This window comes from Chiloscyllium plagiosum, unplaced genomic scaffold (genome assembly GCF_037043375.1).
Source record: "Chiloscyllium plagiosum isolate Xiang-an unplaced genomic scaffold, Cpla_swu_hap1 HiC_scaffold_30, whole genome shotgun sequence".
In the NCBI taxonomy this organism is placed as follows: domain Eukaryota; kingdom Metazoa; phylum Chordata; class Chondrichthyes; order Orectolobiformes; family Hemiscylliidae; genus Chiloscyllium; species Chiloscyllium plagiosum.
In genome coordinates this window covers 52,370,036-52,390,775 of record NW_028270168.1, presented here as the reverse complement: position 1 = coordinate 52,390,775, position 20,740 = coordinate 52,370,036, and the positions used below count along the sequence as shown (strand labels likewise).

At 41.0% G+C, this 20,740-nt stretch overlaps 1 protein-coding gene across 2 annotated transcripts in view; it reads right to left on the bottom strand.

Moving 5' to 3' along the window:
- Positions 1-1,281: 1,281 nt before the first annotated feature.
- Positions 1,282-20,740, bottom strand: part of LOC122563757 (stromal membrane-associated protein 2-like) — a 60,635-nt gene continuing 41,176 nt past the window's right edge. The window contains exons 8-10 of one of the 2 annotated variants that reach the window (XM_043717955.2): positions 20,556-20,706; positions 8,939-9,246; positions 1,282-5,891 (exon numbers count right to left, since the gene is read on the bottom strand). In XM_043717955.2, coding sequence (XP_043573890.2) covers positions 5,757-5,891; positions 8,939-9,246; positions 20,556-20,706 — 594 coding nt within the window. In that variant the 3' untranslated portion in view covers positions 1,282-5,756. The remainder of the gene's footprint in view (positions 5,892-8,938; positions 9,247-20,555; positions 20,707-20,740) is intronic. The other variant, XM_043717956.2, reaches the window with a different exon arrangement.

Here is a 20,740-nt window from a genome sequence, read left to right as displayed (position 1 = left end):
TTCATTATCTCTAGATCAAAAGGTTTAAACCCCCTCCCTAATAGCATTGCAAGTCTATCTAAACCCTAGGATACCAGTAGTGAAAAGTGTGGCACTAGAAAAGCACAGCAGGTCAGACAGTATCTGAGAAGCAGGAGACTAGACATTTCAGGTATAAGCCCTTCATCAGGATTGTTTTGGGGGGTGGGGGGGAAACAAGGTGGCTGAGAGCTAAATGTGGAGGTGGGGGCGAAGGTAGCAGGTAGATGCAGGTGGGGGTGATAGTGATAGATTAGAGAGGGTGATGGAGCAAATAAGTGGAAAGGAAGATGGGCAGGTCAAGAAGGTGGAGCCAAGTTGGATGGTTGGATCTGGGATGAGTTGTGGGAATTGGGGAAGATAAGAATATTGGTGACATTGATGCTGTGTGGTTGATCTTCCAGCTTGGGATCCTTCAAGGGGTGCAGAGGAGGTTCACTGGGTTGATTCTGGAGTTGAGGGTGTTGACTTAAGAGGAGAGACTGAAATTGGAATTTAGAAGAATGAGTGAGATCTTGTAGAAACAAACATAGAAAATTATGAAGGGAATAGATAAGATAGATGTAGACAAGATGTTTCCACTGGTGGATGGAACTGGGAGAACTGGACACAGCCTCAAAATTAGGGTGAACAGATTTTGGACTGAATTGAGATGGAACTTCTTCACCCAGAGGGTTGTGAATCTGGAATTCCCTGTCAAGTGAAGTGGTTGAGGCTTCCTTAGTAAATGTTTTTAAAGTTAAGATAGATAATTTTTTGAACACTAAAGGAATTAAGGGTTATAGTGAGAGGGCGGGTAAGTGGAGCTGAGGGCACAAAAAGATCAGCCATGATCTTATTGAATGGGGGAGCAGGCTGGAAGGGCCAGATGGCCGACTCCTGTTCTTGGTTCTTATGGATACATGCTCAAATCCTATGATGCCAGCCAGGAGAAGCTCAATTCAATTATTTAAGAGAGAGTTTAGAATTGAATGCTCACCTCAGTGATTGTGGTAAAAACCCATCTGATTCACCAGGGTCCTTTAAGGAAAGAAATCTGCTGTCCTTACCTGGTATGGCATTATGTGACTCTATAACCACAACCACAGAACAGTACAACATGCTGAGCAAACTGTTCAGTTCTCAGGGCAATTCAGGATGGACAACAAAAGCTGGCCTTGTCAATGATGCCCTCATCTCACAAAAGAAAAAAATGTTTCAATAATGGGAAAGTGTCTAACACATGGAATGAGTCGTGAGACATTTCAAATAAAACACAGCTCCTTTCAGTATACAAAGTAAAACTTTAATAAAATCTTTATTTTCCATTTCCCCTCAAGCTTTATATTACAATGAGAATATATTTATTTATATTGTACAGGACAGAGCTGGAAGCAGAAAACCAGAATATGGAAACATTCACAGATAGGTTATTCCATTGCTGGCCATGCTTACAATGAAGAATGGAATTGTGCACTAACAGCATAGCAAATTCTCAGTTAAATCAGAGTGTATGATGGGGAGCACAAAGTAACACTTTGCCTCACGCTGAATATTGAGTTGGTCCCAAGCAATTCAGTAGACAAACAATATCAAAAGATTAAAATGGTTTTGGATGAGTGCCACTGCACAGGAATAACATTGAGCTTCATAATGGTTCAGAATTGATTGCAGACAAAGCAGTCTGTGGCAATGGCAGTTAGCAGCCAAGTGATGGTGAGGCTGGAAATGAAAACAGCACAGCGGTTCAAAGTTCATGTCCCTTGGTCTTAAACCAGTCAACCCATGACCCTTTTAAAAAAAAAACGATCTCTGACCCATCTTGACAGAACTGACTCTGGGAACAAACATTGCTGCAAGTATCTGGACCATTCTTCCAATCAATGAACAGGAAACTCGCAGAACAGCAAGCAGAAAAGGGTAGAGTTCAAAAAACACAACTTGTGTATTCTAAAAATAATTTTCAATTTCCAATCTAACACAAAGTTACCCTTTATATTCCAGTAACATAAATGAGTGAGTATTTTTGGATAGGGCCACATGCCCCCCAAAAAACCTGCATACCTTAATCAGCCACCATGTGAGATGTGTGTGGTACAAACCATCGTGCCAAAGTTAACTATAACAAAATAATGCCTTTTACCCCCTGAGCTCTGTATAACTATTATTCTCTCTTTAGCTTAAAGCGCAATTGCCATTTTACTTATTTGGAGTACTGTCTCAATTGTGCATTGAAAATTGGTATTGTATAATCTCTCTTTACTGGCCACACAAGTTGACCTTCCTAAGATATATAAATGGTATTAATTTTTTGCAGCACTGTTAATATACAGGAATTTGTTTTATATAAAAAAGCCTCATAAAAATAGCACACATCAGCTTTATATTAATATATTCATATATCTCTAAATAACACATTAAAGTTTCATCCAAACATTAAAGCTTCATCTAGAACCTCTCCTGAACATCACCAATACCCAGAAGACAAGGATTTTAATTCCCTGCCCTACTTCATCACGGATGCAAGTGAACATTCAGTCATTAACAGGACAGTACATAAACCTCTTTTATATCAATGCCATTTCAATCCAGATTGTGGGGAATACCAACATCTGTCAATCTCCCTCAGGAATTACACAGTCGATTCAAAGGAGAAAACTTGGGAGAACTTATGAAAGTGAGCTTTCTCTCACACACAAACACACAGAAGACCTGCATCTACATAAAAGTGGCTTTGAATTTGGAAATAACTGCAGTTTGAATGCACCTTTTTATGACCAGATAGAAGAATGAACTCAGACCACTTGCTCAATTCAGCGAACATAGAAAACGGGGTCCAGACTACACTATCAGCCCAAGGGGCAAAGAGGGCAGGGATTCAACTCTTGATGCAGCATGAAGCAGGGAGAGAAACAGACCCACAGAGCAGAGGTCACACGCCCCACACAGCAGTCTACTCTGGAATTGGGGAAATCAAAACAATTACACAGTTCATTACACTCCACAAGTACTGCCGACTGCTGAACTAAAACCAAATGGAGAGAACATCAATATGAGAGATAGTAAACAGTGACTTTTGTGAAATCCAAAGACCTACCACCAAAATTACAGTACCAAAAACAGAGGCAACCACTCACCGCTGGGAATTACATGCGGAAATGCTATAGGGAGAATTCAACTGATAATCATACTACTTCAGTACAAGATAAACATTGCATTCTGTAAACAGTATTCTCATTCACAGCTCTAAGTATAGGCATTTTCACGGCAGATCCTTGCCAATTTTACATTTCCTTTTGACCTGAAACCCTGAGTCCAACATTTACACGTTAGTTAATCAGAAATTAGAAGCAGAGAAACACACAGCCGATCATCAGTTGAGTTTTGAGTTTCCAATTATTCTGTACTAGGTTATTAAATGATTCAAATATTGCCAAACAACAATTCAGATTATGTAAGGGTAATATTTCCTGAATTTTTTCAGACTTAGAGCAAACCTAAATGGGGTCTGCATCACAAAAGCCAATGCATTTGGAAGTTTTTGCTGTGTTTCAAATCACTTAATATCCTTTAGGACTATGTAGATTCCAAACTGTTACAGTTTGACTAACTGGACTGCAAAGGTTCACTCCACTTGCCTTTAGTGAGTCAGTTTTGTAAAAAAAATTGAAAATCCAAAGCTGAGCTCCACCAGCCAGCTCTCGTTCACCAGTTCCTTAGACAACTGCCCTAATCTACTTACAACTTTAACTACAGATCATAACGTTCTGGTATATATGCTATAAACAGAGAGTTAAAAATATTACATTTTTAGAATTCCCTATTCAGGTGTAATGACCCAGCAAAAACCAATATTTCTAAAATTGTAAACGTGACATTTGCCCCAAATCTAATTAGCGAACTCGTGAGAAATCCCATGAGGTGTGCTTTAGTGGATCAGGTCTCTTTACTGCCCAGCATTCCTCCTTAACACTTTTGGAAGTTAGTTAAAGCAGCAAAGTAATTGTTAAGTGCAAAAGGAATTCTATCTTTTCCCAACACACAAAAAAATAAAAACCAAACACAAGAAATCAAAGGGCACTCTCCATTCAAACTGGCTACAGGTGATCAGACAATCGCACAGATGTGTGGTGCTTTACTTCCCACATGCCATTCCCCATATTCTGCTTCCAGTTGTTTCACAGTATCTGTTCAAAGTCTTTCAAACTAGCTACTTCTTTTGTACAATTAAACTCAGATCAGTGCTAGCGCGTGGTCTAACACTCATAGTTTGAGAGAGGGAGATTGTCAGGAGAGAAGAATGGGATATAGATTTGTGACTGCAGGGAAAATCATCAAGTGTTGACCCTGCGGTGAACACTGTGCTTCCTCCCTTCCACACACAATGTCAGGTGTTGATAATTCAAGTATGTGCTGTGCATGTCAACCCAGGCTCAGTATACCAACCAAGAACACCACCTTGAGTCCTCTGTCTTCAGCCACCTACAAGATGGAAGAAACAGAATCAAATTTGTGCATTTAAACTTTTCCCTCAACCAAAGAGCCAATCTGCTAAAATGCAAATAGCTTAAATAGACCACCGACCTAAGATTAACAAAGTAAGTAATTTGACCAAGGAAGTATGCGAATGTTATCCCTCTCTACCTCATTCTAGCCTTGAAGCCCTGTATCCACAATCCATGAATACCAATCTCAAACACTGGCAGATCTCTCCACTCTTGATCTTCCTCTGTTATTATTCAACATTCTCACAAAAATGCACTGAGCTCCACTTAAAAACAACTTTGTTTGCAGTTTAAAAGCAGACCTGTGATGAGATTAATTGGCTAATGAGTGAGCTGATAGGTTTTGTACTGAGCAAGACATTTCACCCTCAGAGAGGCAGAGGGTCAAGTCTTAGCTAACCCGTTTGGACCTTGTGCTAGATAATATTGGTCACAAATTATGGAATAAGAAAGTTCTCAATTTCCTGTGTGCTGTCTTATTCCTCCAACTAAGATTTGCTAATCTGTAACTAAATTCCAAACTAGCTGTTACAATTTAAATATGGAATCAGTGCCAATCAACAGATGAACTGTTAATGTAGCAGCACTATATAAATTACTGTAAACAATACCAGTTACGTAATGGTTATCAGCCAAACAATTAACCTAATAAGACAGCTTTAAGAGGTGTGCGTTTACCAAAGGTTTTTAACCCAGTTGAAGGAGGCCTGTGTTATAGGTGAGGCACATATATGCTTCGGTTCATACATTTGCATCCTGTTTAACAAAGTTCAGGCTGATTAACAAGACATGAGTAATTATAATTATCCTTTGCATTATTATCATGCTCGTCACAAACTGAATAGCTGTCTCCTGATCATTTCTCTCAGAGCCCTATATATCAATTGTAAATCAGCACTAATAACAAGGCATGGTGGGATGTGTTGCTATTGGGTCACAAACTGAATGGCAAACAGATTTAAACAATTACAAGTGGCTAAAGTTGCACTGAGCAAAGATCACACACCCCTCCCACACTTTGTTTGAAGGAACACGCTCCCAAAGAATCCACCTTTGGGAAAAAAATATTGGTTTTAAAAATTGACTTTGGTAATGATGGCTGCTGTTTTGATGGTGAATTTCTCGCCAAGTCTGTGAAGGATCTACAGGCAAAAATGGAGTTGAGATCGCACACAGCAAACTGGCTGAAGTAGAGAAGAAGCCATGGTTCTGAAACACAGAGCGATTGTCATTCCTTGTTTACTTCTGGTCCAGTTATTTCCACATCTGGGTGCCCAGAGATTGCCCAGTTGCTGGAGCTGCTCCCGCTCCCATGGGAACTGATGATTGTCCATAATTCACCATCCCATTGGCACCATAGAAATTCATTCCTGCCATCTGCTGAGTCATCTGAAATTAAACAAAGTCAAGTGAGGCACTGGGTATGATCTTTACATTCAGTCTTTACTCAGACACACAAATGAACTGAAGGACAGGCTGAATTGGGACCAGATAGGGCTGACAAATCAACACGAAGGATAGAATTTTGATGTAACAGATGTATATTAAATTGGTAATTTCAGGTGTAATCTTTGATGGGGAGCTGAACTTCAAGAAATGGAACGGTCCCAGCTGCTGGTCCGTCAAAGGAATAGAAGACCATTTGTAAAGACTGCATCCTTTTATTTTTCTTACTAGATTGTGGACCGAAATTGGAGTGGACTGTTTTAAAACCAAGGATTTGGGAAAGAATTACTGTGCTTTTGAAAATAAATTACTGGAACACATTGTTTACACTGCTGCTTTGCAAGCTATGGGGGAAGTGAGACAAGACAGCACAGCACAGGGGTGGATACAAAGCATAATTCAACTGACAAGAGGTCGCTGATTGGTTTGTGTAAATGTGATCAGATGTAGGAAGTGATCAGCTTGAGGACATCTCTTCAATTTCCTCCATGGCAATAAATGGCAAGAAGCCTCCAGCCTTCTGGAAGAATAGACTCTGTCAATTTTTCTGCAGTAAAAGTATTTGAAGCCTGAAGAAAGGTGGTCATTTTCTCCCACCAGTTCCTATAAACTGCTGCCTTTAACTGTAACTAAGAGACTTTGTAATGAGTGTACCAATTATCCTGGGTCTCTTGTAAAGCATCTGGTGAAAGCAAATCAAACAACACAAGGTCTTGGGAAGCAAAATGAACATCTCATTGAACTCAATGGTCAGATGCTATTAAACTGTGTTTCTCAGATTTTTCCCCCTCCACCATAATGTCAATGCTGTGATGTTGTCCGATTGTACAGAGGTTTAAAAGGGAATCAGTGCCAGTCAACAGATGAACAACCGTTAACGACTTTCAACTAGTAGAGTTATATTTTGATAGTTCATAGTTGTTTACCTGTGGCGAGAATTTATTTGTGTAATAAACATTAGTTCTTGTTGAGTGCAGGAACCTGAAAAATGATTTTTGTTAACCTCATTCCATCAAACAATAAACTAGGGACTTTGCATATTTCAAATAAATCATTGACCTTTGTAGTTATCCTGACAGAGGGGGCTTGAGAAGCAGCGCCCTTTCCTCAAGTCGGTCTGAACACAAATTCCTTTTTAAGTGAAAGACACAAATGGATTTCTACAGAGGTGCATGTGGCACTCAGCGTATAATCTTTCCAACCAGAAGATTATGATAGAAGATGAATAATATATAACATCACAGAATTTGGAACTTAAACATAGAGGCAGGCACATGGTTTCAGTTTTGTGAAGACAATTTTTTTTAAAAACAGAGGTCAGAAAGTAATTTGGAACAGTACCCTAACAATGTAACTTCCAGGAAGGCGTGCAACTCAGTCAAGTGCCTGGCTGGACCACTGTCATGTTAACATTTATTCTCCTGTGTTTCTGACAGATCAGAGTCCAATCACTAGGTTTAATTCTGACTACAATTCAGGAGTTCAGTTCAGAAAGGAATACAGCTTCCACCTGACAGGGAGTCAAGTCTCAGTTCAATGAATAGTTTTCTCTTAGCAGGAGAGATTTAATTTGTCAAATCTTCATGTTGAATGTGCCTATGCTATCATAACTGTAAATGGGTTCAGTCCATGAGAATTGCAAAGAGATTAATGCCAGCAGGCTGGGAAAGCAGTTGTCTCAACAGGCGATCCAAGAAGATTCGATTAAATAAGGAATTAAAGAGTCAACTTAGGAATGATATTTAAGATTTCATTATCTATTAAAGTATATAGCTGGGAAACAAACAAATTTTATTTTGCTGTCTGTGTTATGACCTTTCTAAATTGCCTTTTATACATAATTTCTTTTGAGTAATGAACTTGTTGAGTTAAACATCTGCAACCTTTTGTGAATTTCTGTGACTGACCACCACTGTAATCAACAACAAAAATTAAGCACATGATCCATCAAGCCTGGTTTCATTCTGGGACCTAACTTGCCCAGAGGTACCACTAACTGACATCATGACAATACAAGTGCCAATCTCAGCCAGCTCTGCCTCCTCAATCATAGAATCTTACAGTGCAGTAGACCATTCAGCCCATCATGCTTGCTAGCTTTTTGAAAGAACAAAGCAATTAGTCCCATTTTACTGCTCAATTTCTAAAGACCTGCAAATTTATATATATGATCAAAATATTTATCCAATCTGCATAAAGTTGCCAATAAATTGGTTTCTGCTATCCTTTCAAGACTTCATTCTGAATCATAACAACTCAATACATAAAAACAAATTTCATCTTCCTCTAGTTCCTTTGCCAAGAGCTGAATATGACTTGATTCTTGCTGGAAACCACCCAGGAGGAGGTGGGACACAATGATTATTGTACAATAGTCAGTCGCTCTCCCTGCTCCTGTCAATGTACACTTCAAATCAGATCCCCCTTCTCTTGTCCATTGTTCAAAACTGAATGGATCGATCTGTAGACGTGAGCTTGAGGTTGTTGGGATTGTTATGAAAACTCAACCCATTTAATCATGTCCTTTAGGGAAGAACATTTACAACCCTTATCTGATCTGATCTGATCAGTATATCCCACATAATTGTGATTGGCCCATTACTGCTCTGTGAAGTGGTCCAGGAAGTCATTGTCATACTGGAGCTAAAAAATGGTCCACTAACTCTACACACTCACAGAGAAATTGCTAGGTACTATGCAGACAGTTCATGAGGTCTTCACATTATGATGCCATGTGTCCATGGCCAAAACATATAAAAGTGGCATGCATTGAAACAAACAGGTTAGAGAGAAAGAAAATGTCAAGCAATATCCATCCATATCTATCCCCAGCATAGATTACGGATGGATATTTGACTGAGAGTTGCAATTCCCTCTTGAACAACATCCTGAGGGGCCTATTGTAGCAGGTTTGCCCAGGTTACCATACACCCGAGAATGCTGTGAATACTGTGCTAAGACATTGAATTGCATGCAGGAATGCTGCTTACCTGGGTGATGTTCCATTGTAGCTGCTGTGCCTGTTGTGCCCCGTATACCGGCTGAGGCATGGCCAATCCACCCATGTAGGCTCCCTGTTGTGCCATCATCCCACTGGGCATGCCCATTACTCTAGCTTGTACACCACCTACATATCCTCCTGGTATTGCCACTGGGGCCATCATGCCCATTGACTGCCCTACATTACTCAGCATGCCGCCAGCTGGTGTTACTGCACTACCCACAGGTGGGAAATTGGTGTAACCAGATGGCATACAGGGAGCGTAGGGCACCTGTGCAGAAGCCATAAACATTGTGCCTGTAAAAAAGAGAGAGAGACCAGTCATTTCTTTGCTTTTTAAATGGGTTCATTGTGCCAGCTTCTGTTATGCAGGATTACAAAGAACGCATATGCAAATTTAAGTGACATCTCCAGACTCTTGAAAAACATGAAATGTAGTTGAAGCATAAGCTGCAAATGCTAGAGATCACATTAAATAGAAAACAATAGAAATGCAAAATCATGTGAAAGACAGTACAGATCCGATCTGAAAACCAAGGAGATTAAAAACTGAAGACCTTTTTGAAAATGGACCCAAATGGATCTGTAGACATCCTGAGTTTTGGCCCTTTGGAAAAACAACTTCGCTCAGCCCAAATAAACCCGAATAAATCTAAAAGCCAAGATTTTTTTTTTACCACAAAGAGCCCAAACTCAGCAGGTCTACAGGTCCGTCTGGTCCCTGGGGAAAGATAAACATTGCTTTTAGGTTTGTTCAGGTTAAGCAGTTATTTCCAACAGACTGATGGTGGACCGAAATGCATTTTGGTAAATGCAAGTGATTTGGAGATTGCTTTGTGCCTGATTCCTCTCTTCTGGGAATGTTATGTATACATTTACGCATACAATGAGATCGATAATAGTTAAGTGCAGCCAGTACAGAAACTAATAACCATTACTTAATTGGAAGTAAATTAATTAATATTTAATGGATTATTAAAAATTCAGAATTATTTAATGGATTCATTAAGCAAAGTGACAAAGATTTCCCAACAGAATCAGAAGAACTGGAAATGTCCCTGAAATACCAGCAGATACTGTGACCTTGACTTTAAACCTATTTGCCAAGTTAGAATTGGTGGTTAAAACTGCACAAACCTGTTTACTGCCTTGTATCCAACAACCAGAAAACAGTTGGTCTCGAGGTTTTCAGATAAACGGTTAAACCAGGACTCAGCTTCAGGTATGATAACTTGGTGTTGCCTCATATAGGTCATATGGTGTCAAACCACAAAACCTTCAAAGCCTCACAAATGCCATAATCATTCCTAACTTGTATTGATTACAAATTGATAGTGCTGCAAAGGTATGGTGCTTTGATAAATACACAAGATAGTGGAAGAAATCTATCTTTAGCAAATATGACAGTGGGACTGTTCACATATGAATATCAGTCAGGAACAGTTGGGCTCAAGGCAACTCGACTGACTGAAACATAGTGAATAGGTAAGATCACAAAACAAGTGGAACTGTTGATATCAGAAAGCTCACCATGTGTAAATTCCTTAAGAGATTATATATTTCAGTTAGGTATGAAAAAGTAATGTTTACCGGAATGAATTCGGAACCTAGAGGCCTGGACCAAAAGTCTACTGAATCGGGAGTTCAAAACCCACCTCAGCTCTTCAATTCAATTAAATAGAAATAAAAGCCTTCGTAAAAGTCACTGTGATTGTTATAAATTTTAACTGGTTCATTGAAGCCCTTGAGGAATGGAAGCCTGCTCTCCAGTCTGCCCTATATATGGCTGACTTTTGAGCGCCCTCTGAAACAAATTGGAAATCTGCAACAAACTGTTTTCAGCTATAGTTCAGGGACAGGCCCACCACCAGCTGCCCAGGGCAATAAATGCCAGGCTTGCCAGTAACACTAATGCCCCAAGATAAATTAAAAACACTTAGAAAGTTGGCAAAGTTGGTAGAAATGTGGAAGTTGGCGCTCTCTGAGAGGAGTGTCATGTACTGTGGGAGGAAAATTATGGAAAGACAGTGCATTATAAATGACAGTGTTTATTTGTACGAGACATAACCTTGGGAGGACCACTTCTGGCGTCTGTCGTGTCGGGATCAGAACATCACTTGCTTGCAAGTTCAAACAATCCATGTCTAGATCTGTACAGTCCTTAACCAATTGCAAGTTCTGAGTTTAGTTGTTGTGTATTAACTGTTCTCTCTCTAAAATCTGATCTAACAATTCAGTGAATGAAGATATATAATCCAAAAATTTCAGTCAATTTGATCCCTGACTTTAAAAGAACACGGAGGGGAGGTAAGGAGACATATTTTCACTCAAGAGTTGTTAGCTTCGAAAACATTTGATCTGCACAGATGGTGGAAGCTGAATCCATAAACAATTTTAAAAGGGAACTGGACAAGTACTTGAAGTGGAAAACATATATGGTAACAGAAAAATGCAGGCACCTGAGACTAAGCACACCCACGTTTTCAAAGAACCAAGCCAACTGTGTTGTACATTTGTGAGTTTAAATAAATCTCCTTCAGCATCAAGGAGGAACAGATTTCTGAAGCAGTCTGTTGTATCTAATCACCACCTGACTCACTAACAAAAACTTTACACCATGAATCCTACACTGAATCAACATGGCCTCAAACTGTCACAACGCAACTCACAGCACATCGTGCAGCACAGATGTTAAGGAGGCTGCGCCATTCACACCATTAAATGCTATCAAAGCTCAAGTTAACAAAGCACTCTGCGAAGATTATCAGTGAAAATACATAGAACTGGAGACAGGATGAAAGGCTGGTGCGAAATTTCAGCCTCATTGTTGGGTGAAAGGAAAATAGAAAATAGGTGCAGGAGTCAGCCATTCGGCCCTTCGAACCTGCACCACCATTTAATATGATCATGGCTGATCATGCAATTTCAAATCCCACTTTCTCTCCATACTCCTTGATCCCTATAGCCACAAGGATCACATCCAGCTCCCTCTTGAATATATCAAACAAACTGGTCCCAATAGCTTTCTGTGGTAGAGAATTCCACAAGTTCATAACTGAGTGAAAAAAGTCTTCCTCATGTCAGTCCTGAATGGCTTACACCTTATTTTTAGACAGTGACCCATGGTTCTGGACTTCCCCAACATTCTCCCTGCAACTTCTCGATCCAGTGCCATCAGGATTTTGTATGTTTCTGTGAGTTGCCCCTCCCCAGCATTTTTCTAAATTCCAGAGAGTACAATCCCAGTCAACCCAATCTTTCTTCATATCTCACTCCTTTATCCCAGGAATCCATTTGGTGAACCTTCGCTGGACTCCCTCAGGCTAGGAGACCAAAACTGAACATGAGGTGTTGCCTCACCAAGCGTTTTGTACAACTGCAGCAAGACATCCCTACTCCTATACTCAAAGTCTTCTCACCATGAAGGCCAGTATGCCATTAGCTTTCCTCATTGCCAAGTGCACCTGCATGCCAACCTGTGCCACCATGACATCCAAATCTTGTTGCACACCACCTTTCCTTAAACTGCCACCATTCAGATAATAATCTGCCTGCCTGTTTTTTGCTACCAAAGTGCATAACCTCACACTAATCCATATTATATTGCATTTGCTAAGTATCTGCCCACTCAGCCAGCCCATCCAAGTCACCCTGCAGCCTCTTAGCATCCTCCTCACCGCACACACTGTCACCCAACTTACTGTCATCTGCAAATTTGGAGATATTGCATTCAATTCCTTTGATTTCACCCCCCCATCTCAAGACATTAGTAAGCAAAATTAAAGCTCATGGTGTCAGAGATAATGTATTGATGTGGATAGGGAACGGATTGGCAGACAGGAACCAGTGGGTTGAAATGCAAAATTGTTAATGTATGTTGTGAACAGCCGGGGTCCCAGCACTGAACACTGTGGTACCCAACTCGTCGCTGCCACACTCTTGCATTTCAACCCACTGATTCCTGTCTGCCAATCAGTTCCCTATCCACATCAATACATTATCTCTGATACCATGAGCTTTAAATTTGCTTACTAATATCTTGAGATGGGGGGTGAAATCAAACAGAACATTAGACTATAAGACAGAGAAGCAAAAATAGGCCATTTGGCCCTTCGTATTTGCTCCACCATCTAAGATCATGGCTGACGATAATCCTCAACTCCACTTTCCTGCCGTTTCCCTATAATCCTTGAAATCTAGCTACCTATCTCAGCCTTGACAACCCTATGTGATAAATAATTCCAGAGATTCATTAGACTCAGAAGACATTCCTTCTCATCTTGGTCTTAAATGGGTGACCCCTTCTTTGAAGAATATGCCCTCTGGTCCTAGGTAAGGGGAAACCACCATCCCACACCTACCCTGCTTAGGTCCCTAAGAATCTTGTATGTTTCAATATGGCTACCTCTCATTCTTTGAAACTCCAATGAGTACAGGCCCAACATCCTCTACATCTCTCGAGAAGAAAATCCCTTCGTACCTCGAATTTACCCAGTAAACTTTTGCTGGACTACTTCCAATGCCAACATATCTTTGAATGGAATAAAGGGACCCAAAACTGTTCACAGTATTCCAGCTGTGGTCTGACTAGCATCTTGTATAGTTTTAGAAAACTTTCCCTATTGGTTTACTCCACTCCCTTTGAAGTAAGGGCCAATATTGCATTTGCTTTCCCTATTACTTGATCTTATATGCTACTTTTTATGTGATACTTAGTCCTGCAAAATCCCCCTGGACTGCAGATTTCTACAGCCTTTCCCCATTTAAATAGAATTCAGCTTTTATATTCTTCCTGCCAAAATTTACATTTCCTGACATTATATTCCATCTGCTACGTTACTGCTCATTTACTTAACCTGTTCTTTCGGATCCTTTGGATTCCATGGTAAGCTGGATGCAGGACTGGCTCAGTCATAGAAGACAGCGTTAACGGTAGAAGGGTGTTTTCCAGATTGCAGATCTGTGACAGTACTGTTCCACAGGGATCACCACTGTTGCTTGCATGTTTGTTATATATATAAATTATTTGGAGGAGAACGTAGGTGACCTGATTACTAAGCTTGTGGACAACACAAAAATTGGGGGAGCTGTGAATAGCGAGAAGGATTGCTAGAGAAGAGGAGCAAGATATGGACAGGCTGGATACTTGGGTGGAGAAATGGCAAATGGAGTTTAATGTGAACAAATGTAAGATGATGTATTTGGGGAGATCTAATGCAAGAGGGAAGTATATAGTAAATGGAATCAACATACAGAGAGATCAAGGTGTACAGGTCTGCAGTTCCCTGAAAATGGCAACACAAGAGGACAAGATGGTCAACAAGGTCGGTTGGAGCATAGAGTACAAAATTGACAAGTTATTTTGGAGCTGTATAGAACTTTAGTTTGGCCACATTTGAAATATTCTGTGCAGTTCTGGTCACCACACCACCAGGGTGTCACCTAGTTTGGAGGATATTAGTGATGAGGTGAGATTGGACAAACTTGGATAGTTTTAACTTGAATGTTGAGGGGGTGGCCTGATAAGAGTTTATAAAAGTTTGAGGGGCATGGGTAGTCAAAGGCTTTTTCCGTGGCAAGAAATGTCGATTACTAGGAGACATAGGTTTAAGATAAAAAGGGATAAGTGTAAAGGAGATGTGAGAGGCAAAGTTCTTTTACAAAGAGGGTAGGTAAGTGCTCACAATGTGCTGCCAGAGAGATGGCGGCAGCAGTGAATACAATAGCAGAATTGAAGAGGCAGCTTGACAAATACATGAAGAGGCAGAGAATAAAGGGAATCAGGCTGCTTGGAGGTATAAGATTTTTAGCTTAGAAAGACATCATGCGTTAGCGCAGGCTTAGTGGGCCAAAAGGCCTGCTCTTTCTGTACTGTTCTTTGTTTCTGTCTATATCCCCTTGTAAATTCTGTCATCTTAAAACACCTGCCTTGCCATCTATTTGTGTGTTATTTGTAAACATGGCTATAGTACATTCACTTTTTTCATCCAAGTCACGTGAATATTGTAAATAATTGTGGTCCCTGCCATGATCCCCGGGGCACTCCACTCATGACAGGCTGTCATCCTGAAAAGTCCCCTTTTATTCAAAAATAGTCATAGAGATATACAGCAGGGAAATAGATCCTTCAGTCCAACTCGCCCATGCTGGCCGGATATCCCAAACGAATTTAGTCCTAGCGAGTTTTGAGAAGATTTGTAGCTCAGGTTGTGGTTCTGGATGTAGGTTTACTTGCTGAGCTGGAAAGTTCATTTTCAGACGTTTCGTCACCATACTAGGTAACATCTTCAGTAAGCCTCCGAAGCAATGCTCGTGTTTCCCTGCTTTATTTATATGTTTGGGTTTCCTTGGGACACATAAATAGAAAGCAGGAAACACGAGCAGTGCTTTGTCCAGAGGCTCACTGAACATATTACTTAATATGGTGACAAAATGTCTGAAAATGAACCTTCGAACTCAGTGAGCAAGCCTACATCCAGAATTTAGTCCCATTTGCCATATTCCTCTAAACCCTTCCTATTCATATACCCATCCAGATGTTTTGTTTAAGTCGCAATTGTACCAGCCTCCACCACTTCTGGCAGCTCATTACATATGCGCATCACCATCTACGTGAGTGCCTTTTAATTTTTTCCCCTCTCATCCTACATTTATGCCCTCTAGTTCTGGACTCCTCCAACCCAGGGAAAAGACCTCGTCTATTTACCCTATCCATGCCCTTAATCATTTCATAAACTTCTAAGGTCACTCCTCAGCCTCCAACACTCGAAGGAAAACAGCCCCAACCTGTTCAGCCTCTCCCTGTAGCTCAAATCCTCCAACCCTGGCAACATCCTTGAAAATCTTTTCTGAACCCTTTCAAGTTTCACAACATCTTTCTGATAGGCCGAAGACCAGAACTGCACAGAATATTTCAAAAGTGGCCTAACCAATGTCCTGTACAGCTACAGCATGACCCCCCCAATTCCCATATTCAACTCACTGACTAATAAAAACAAGCATACCAAACATTGTCTTCACTATCCAATCTACCTGCAACTCCACTTTCAAGGAACTATGAACATACACTCAAAGGTCTCTTTGTTCAGCAACACTCCCCATGACCTTACCATTAAGTGTATAAATCCTGCTAAGATTTGCCTTTCCAAAATGCAGCACCTCACATTTATCTAAATTAAACTTCATCTGCCACTCCTCAGCCCACTGGCCCACCTGATCAAGATCCCATTGTACTCCGAGGTAACCTTCTTCGCTGTCCACAACACCTCCAATTTTAGTGTAATCTACAAACTTACTATACAGGAGAAAGTGAGGTCTGCAGATGCTGGAGATCAGAGCTGAAAATGTGTTGCTGGTAAAGCGCAGCAGGTCAGGCAGCATCCAGGGAACAGGAGAATCGACGTTTCGGGCATAAGCCCTTCTTCAGGAATTTCCTATGTTCACATCCAAATCATTTATACAAATGACGAAAACAGCGGACCCAGCACCGATCCTTGTGGCACACCACTGGTCACAGACCTCCAGTCTGAAAGGCAACACTCCATCATCACCCCCTGCCTTCTAACCTTGAGCCAGTTCTCCAGGCAAGTGGCTTCTTTTCCCTATATTCCATGTAATCTAACTAGTCTACCATGAGGAACCTTGTCGAATGCCTTAAGTCGATATTGATCACGCTCACCGCTGTGCCCTCATCAATCCTTTTCAAAAAGGATTGCTTCAAAAAACTTAATCAACGCACAAAGCCATGTTGACTATCTCTAATCAGTCCTTGCCTTTCCAAATACATGTACATCCTGTCCGTCAGGATTCCTTCCAACAATTTGCCTCCCACCAACATCAGGCTCACTGGTCTGTACGTTCCCTGGCTTTTCCTTACCACCTTTCTTAAATAGTGGCACCACATTAGCCAACTACCAAGTCTTCCAACACCTCACCTGGGACTATATCGATGATACAAATATCTCAGCAAGGGGCCCAGCAATTACTTCCCTAGCTTCCCACAGAGTTCTAGGCTATATCTAATCAGGTCTGGGTATTTATTCACCTTTATATATTTTAAGACATCCAGCACTACTTTCTCTGTAATACGGACATTTTTCAAGATGTCACCATCTATTCCACCACATTCTATATCTTCCATGTCCTTCTCTACAGTAAACAATGATGCTATTATTGTTACAGATAACAGAGATCTCCTTACAAATTTGTTTCTCAATTTCCCCCTGACTATTGGGGGTCTATAGTACAATCCCAATAAGATGATTAATCCCTTTCTTATTTCTACCCAAATAACTTCCCTGGATGTATTTCCAGGAATATTCTCCCCAAGTACAACTATAATGATATCTCTTATCAAAAACGCCACACCCCTCCTCCCTTGCCCCCCCCTTTCTATCCTTCCTATATCATTTGAATTCTGGAACATTAAGCTGCCAGTCCTGTCCATCCCTGAGCCATGTTTCTGTAAATGCTATGATATCCCAATCCCATATTCCTAACCATGCGCTGTGTTCACCTGCCTTTCCTGTTTAACCTTGCATTGAAATAAATGCAGTACAATTATCAGTCCTACCTCGTTCTCTGTTTTGTTCCTGCCTGCCTTGAATATTTGACTTGCTCCTTTTCTCACGTGTACCAGTCTCAGACTGCTCTCTATCTCCCTGGGTCCCAACCTCCCCCCACCACCTCCACCCCCCACCCCGTCCCGTCCCATGTTCTCTCCCCCCCCCCCCCCACCTTACTAGCAACTCTAGCAAATCTCCCTGCCAGTATTATAGTCTCCTTCCAATTCAGGTGCAATCCGTCTTTCTTATACAGGACACCTCTACCCCAAAGAGATTGTAATTATCCAAAAATGTCAACCCTTCTCCCCTGCACCAGCTCCTCAGCTATGCATTCCTCATGCTCCATCATCCTATTTCTACCCTCAATAGCTCATAGCACCAGGAGCAGTACAGATATTACTACCCTAAAGGACCTCCTTTTTAAATTCCTGTCTAACTTCCTATATTCTCCCTTCAGAATCTCATCCATTTCCCTTCCTATGTCGTTAGTTACAATGTGCATGATGACATCCTGCTGGTCCCCCTCCCCTTGGAGAACATTCTGCACCCTCTCCGAGATATCCTTGATCCTGGTACCAGGGAGGCATTCTAATTTCTTGCTAGCGGCTGCAAAAACGTCCGTGTCTGCCTCTGACTGGAGAGTCCCATATCACAATCGATCACTTGGAACCAGATGTATCCCTCTTTACATTACAGCCATTCTCGGTATCAGAAACTTGGCTGTTTGTGCTACATTCCCCTGAGAGTCCATCACACCCTACAATTTCCAAAACAGCATACTTGTTTGCAATGGGGACAGCCACAGCAGACTCCTGCACTACCTACCTTCCTCCCCGGGAGGTAACCCAGGTCAACCTGACTGTGTCTATAACTGTCATTCATCATTTCCCCCTAGCTCCTGTAAACTCCTCGTTGACTCTAGCTACCGCTCCTTGCGATCCATGTAATCTGATAGGATTCGCAACCAAAGGCACTTCCTGCAGACAAGATCAACAGTAACATGGAAACTCTCCCTCATCTCCCACATCCAACAGGAAGGGCACATCACTCTACTTCAGGCCATCTTTGCTCTTTAACAATCGACAGACCCAGAAAATAGCACTGTCTTAGTGCTCTAAATAATAATGATCCAGACTTACTTAGCACCTATATTTTATATTTTTAAAATTTAATCAAGAGACAAATCTCAATGAAGCACATAATTAAAGAACCCACTCTATTCACCATTGTAGATTTACAGCAAGGTTAGATTTAAAAACTCTCCACTTCTCTCAGACTGTGAGCTCTCCCACACAGATTCCTCCAAGTTCAGCTGTTAATTTTGCTGTTAGTTAAATTTTTCTTGGACACATTCCAAAGTCCAGAGACACTTGAACTGAAAGAACAAAGGCAGTAGCTGTGCAGATTCACTGCTGTGTCAAACAGCAGCGTCGGGGTCATTCTCTGACCATGTGATCTCTGCCTTTGTCTCTCTCTTCCTCCTTTTTAAAGTGCCATTGTTTTGATATTTTCTTCCCCAAAGTTATAAAACAATGCAAAAGCTTAAAAAAAAACAGTAATGACTGCTCCTGGAATTTGAGGAAATCACCTACAACACCTAAAATACCTCAAAAAAAAAAAGGAGCAGGTCTTACAGCCACAAATCTTTCCCGTCCTCCACATTGGATTACCCAGAGTCTTCTCATATTAGCTAACTAATCCCCTACCCATGCTAATACACTACTGCACCACCATGGGCTGTCATCTTAAGTAATTTAGTGTGCTGTATCTTATTGTACATGTTTTGGATATCTTAATATATTACATCTATCGGTTCCCCTTTATTTATCCTACTTGTTACGTCCTTAAAGACTTGGGATAAATTTGTCAGGCACAATTAGATTGCACATTTCTAAATGCTCTATTATCACAATCTTTATAATAGACTTTAACATTTTCCAAATCATAGATTTCTCAATTACATTCTGGAATATCATAAAAGGCGATTGTTGTTTAATTTATTTTACAGTGCCTGTTTAAGGCACCCTTTGTTTTCACTATCCTGTTACATTCTGAAGGGTGTCCTGTCTGGGATAATAGTGCACACAAAATCTACTACACTGGTATTTCGTAGTCGTTCTTTCAGTTAAATTAGAGACACCATATTTGCTGTGAGCCATTGTTAAAGGTAATGGTCATAAGGGTAACGTAATAGTGAGTATATTTTATCAAACTCTCAGGGCCAAGTTATATCCCAGTGAGCAATGGAGGTTAACATGAAAGTCCCACCTTCCCAACCTCTCCTTTCGCCTAAGATGTGGTAACCTCAGGTTAAACCACCACCAGTCATCTCTCTCTAATGAGAGAGCAGCCTTATGGTTCTCTGCGACTATGGGTACTTTAGCTTTTACCTTTACCTAGTGAGCAATTTTTTAAAAACTCATTTAAGAGGTATAACTGCTGAAAGAACTGACAGAATTCTGTGTTGCGCAGAAGATACCTAGAAGTGGACATTAAAACTTTCCAAAAAATGGTCAGGAGTGGACTAAAGATTTTACGTTGGAAAATACTTTCCCTGCCATCAGTGACTTCAGATTTCAACTGTGCATGTGCTCCATCTTGGAAAGGTGCCACACTTACATCATGAGATTTACATCAAGCTTCCAAAGTGCTACTAAAAGCCAGATTTGATTGGAACTATTATTGCATTGGGAATTGAGAAACTCGGCATGGGAAGGCAGGCAGGAGCTTTTTCCACCACAGGTAGATGACTTTATAGTGCATTATTTGTGGGCCTGATGGAACTGGGATTACCCCCGTCTGATCCTCAGCAACCCCAGCTCACTACTATGAATAGTCAACCATCCTCAAACCACTGAGTCCTAATCTCTCCTGACTTAAGAGGGCTATCCCAAGGATCTCCAGGAATGGTCTCAGTTTCTGCATCAGAACCGCACAAATTTAACAAACTGGTCTGCGCAGTGGATCAAAATGATACCCACTTATCCTTTGATTCTGTGACCCATCCTAGTAAAGACTGAGGCCAGAGGTTTAGCGCTATACCTTGAGTTGGAACTTGGGTCTGTGACCCATAAAGTGACAGAATGGAATCCTTCGAAAGCTGCTTCTTTCCAGAATCCTCCTGTTTCACACTGGGCTCAGCAAAGAGGTTCAGATTTTCAGCTCCTTCCTGCGGAGTGGACGCCAACACCTGCTAAACAATGGTGCCACAATACAGGTTTCAATCA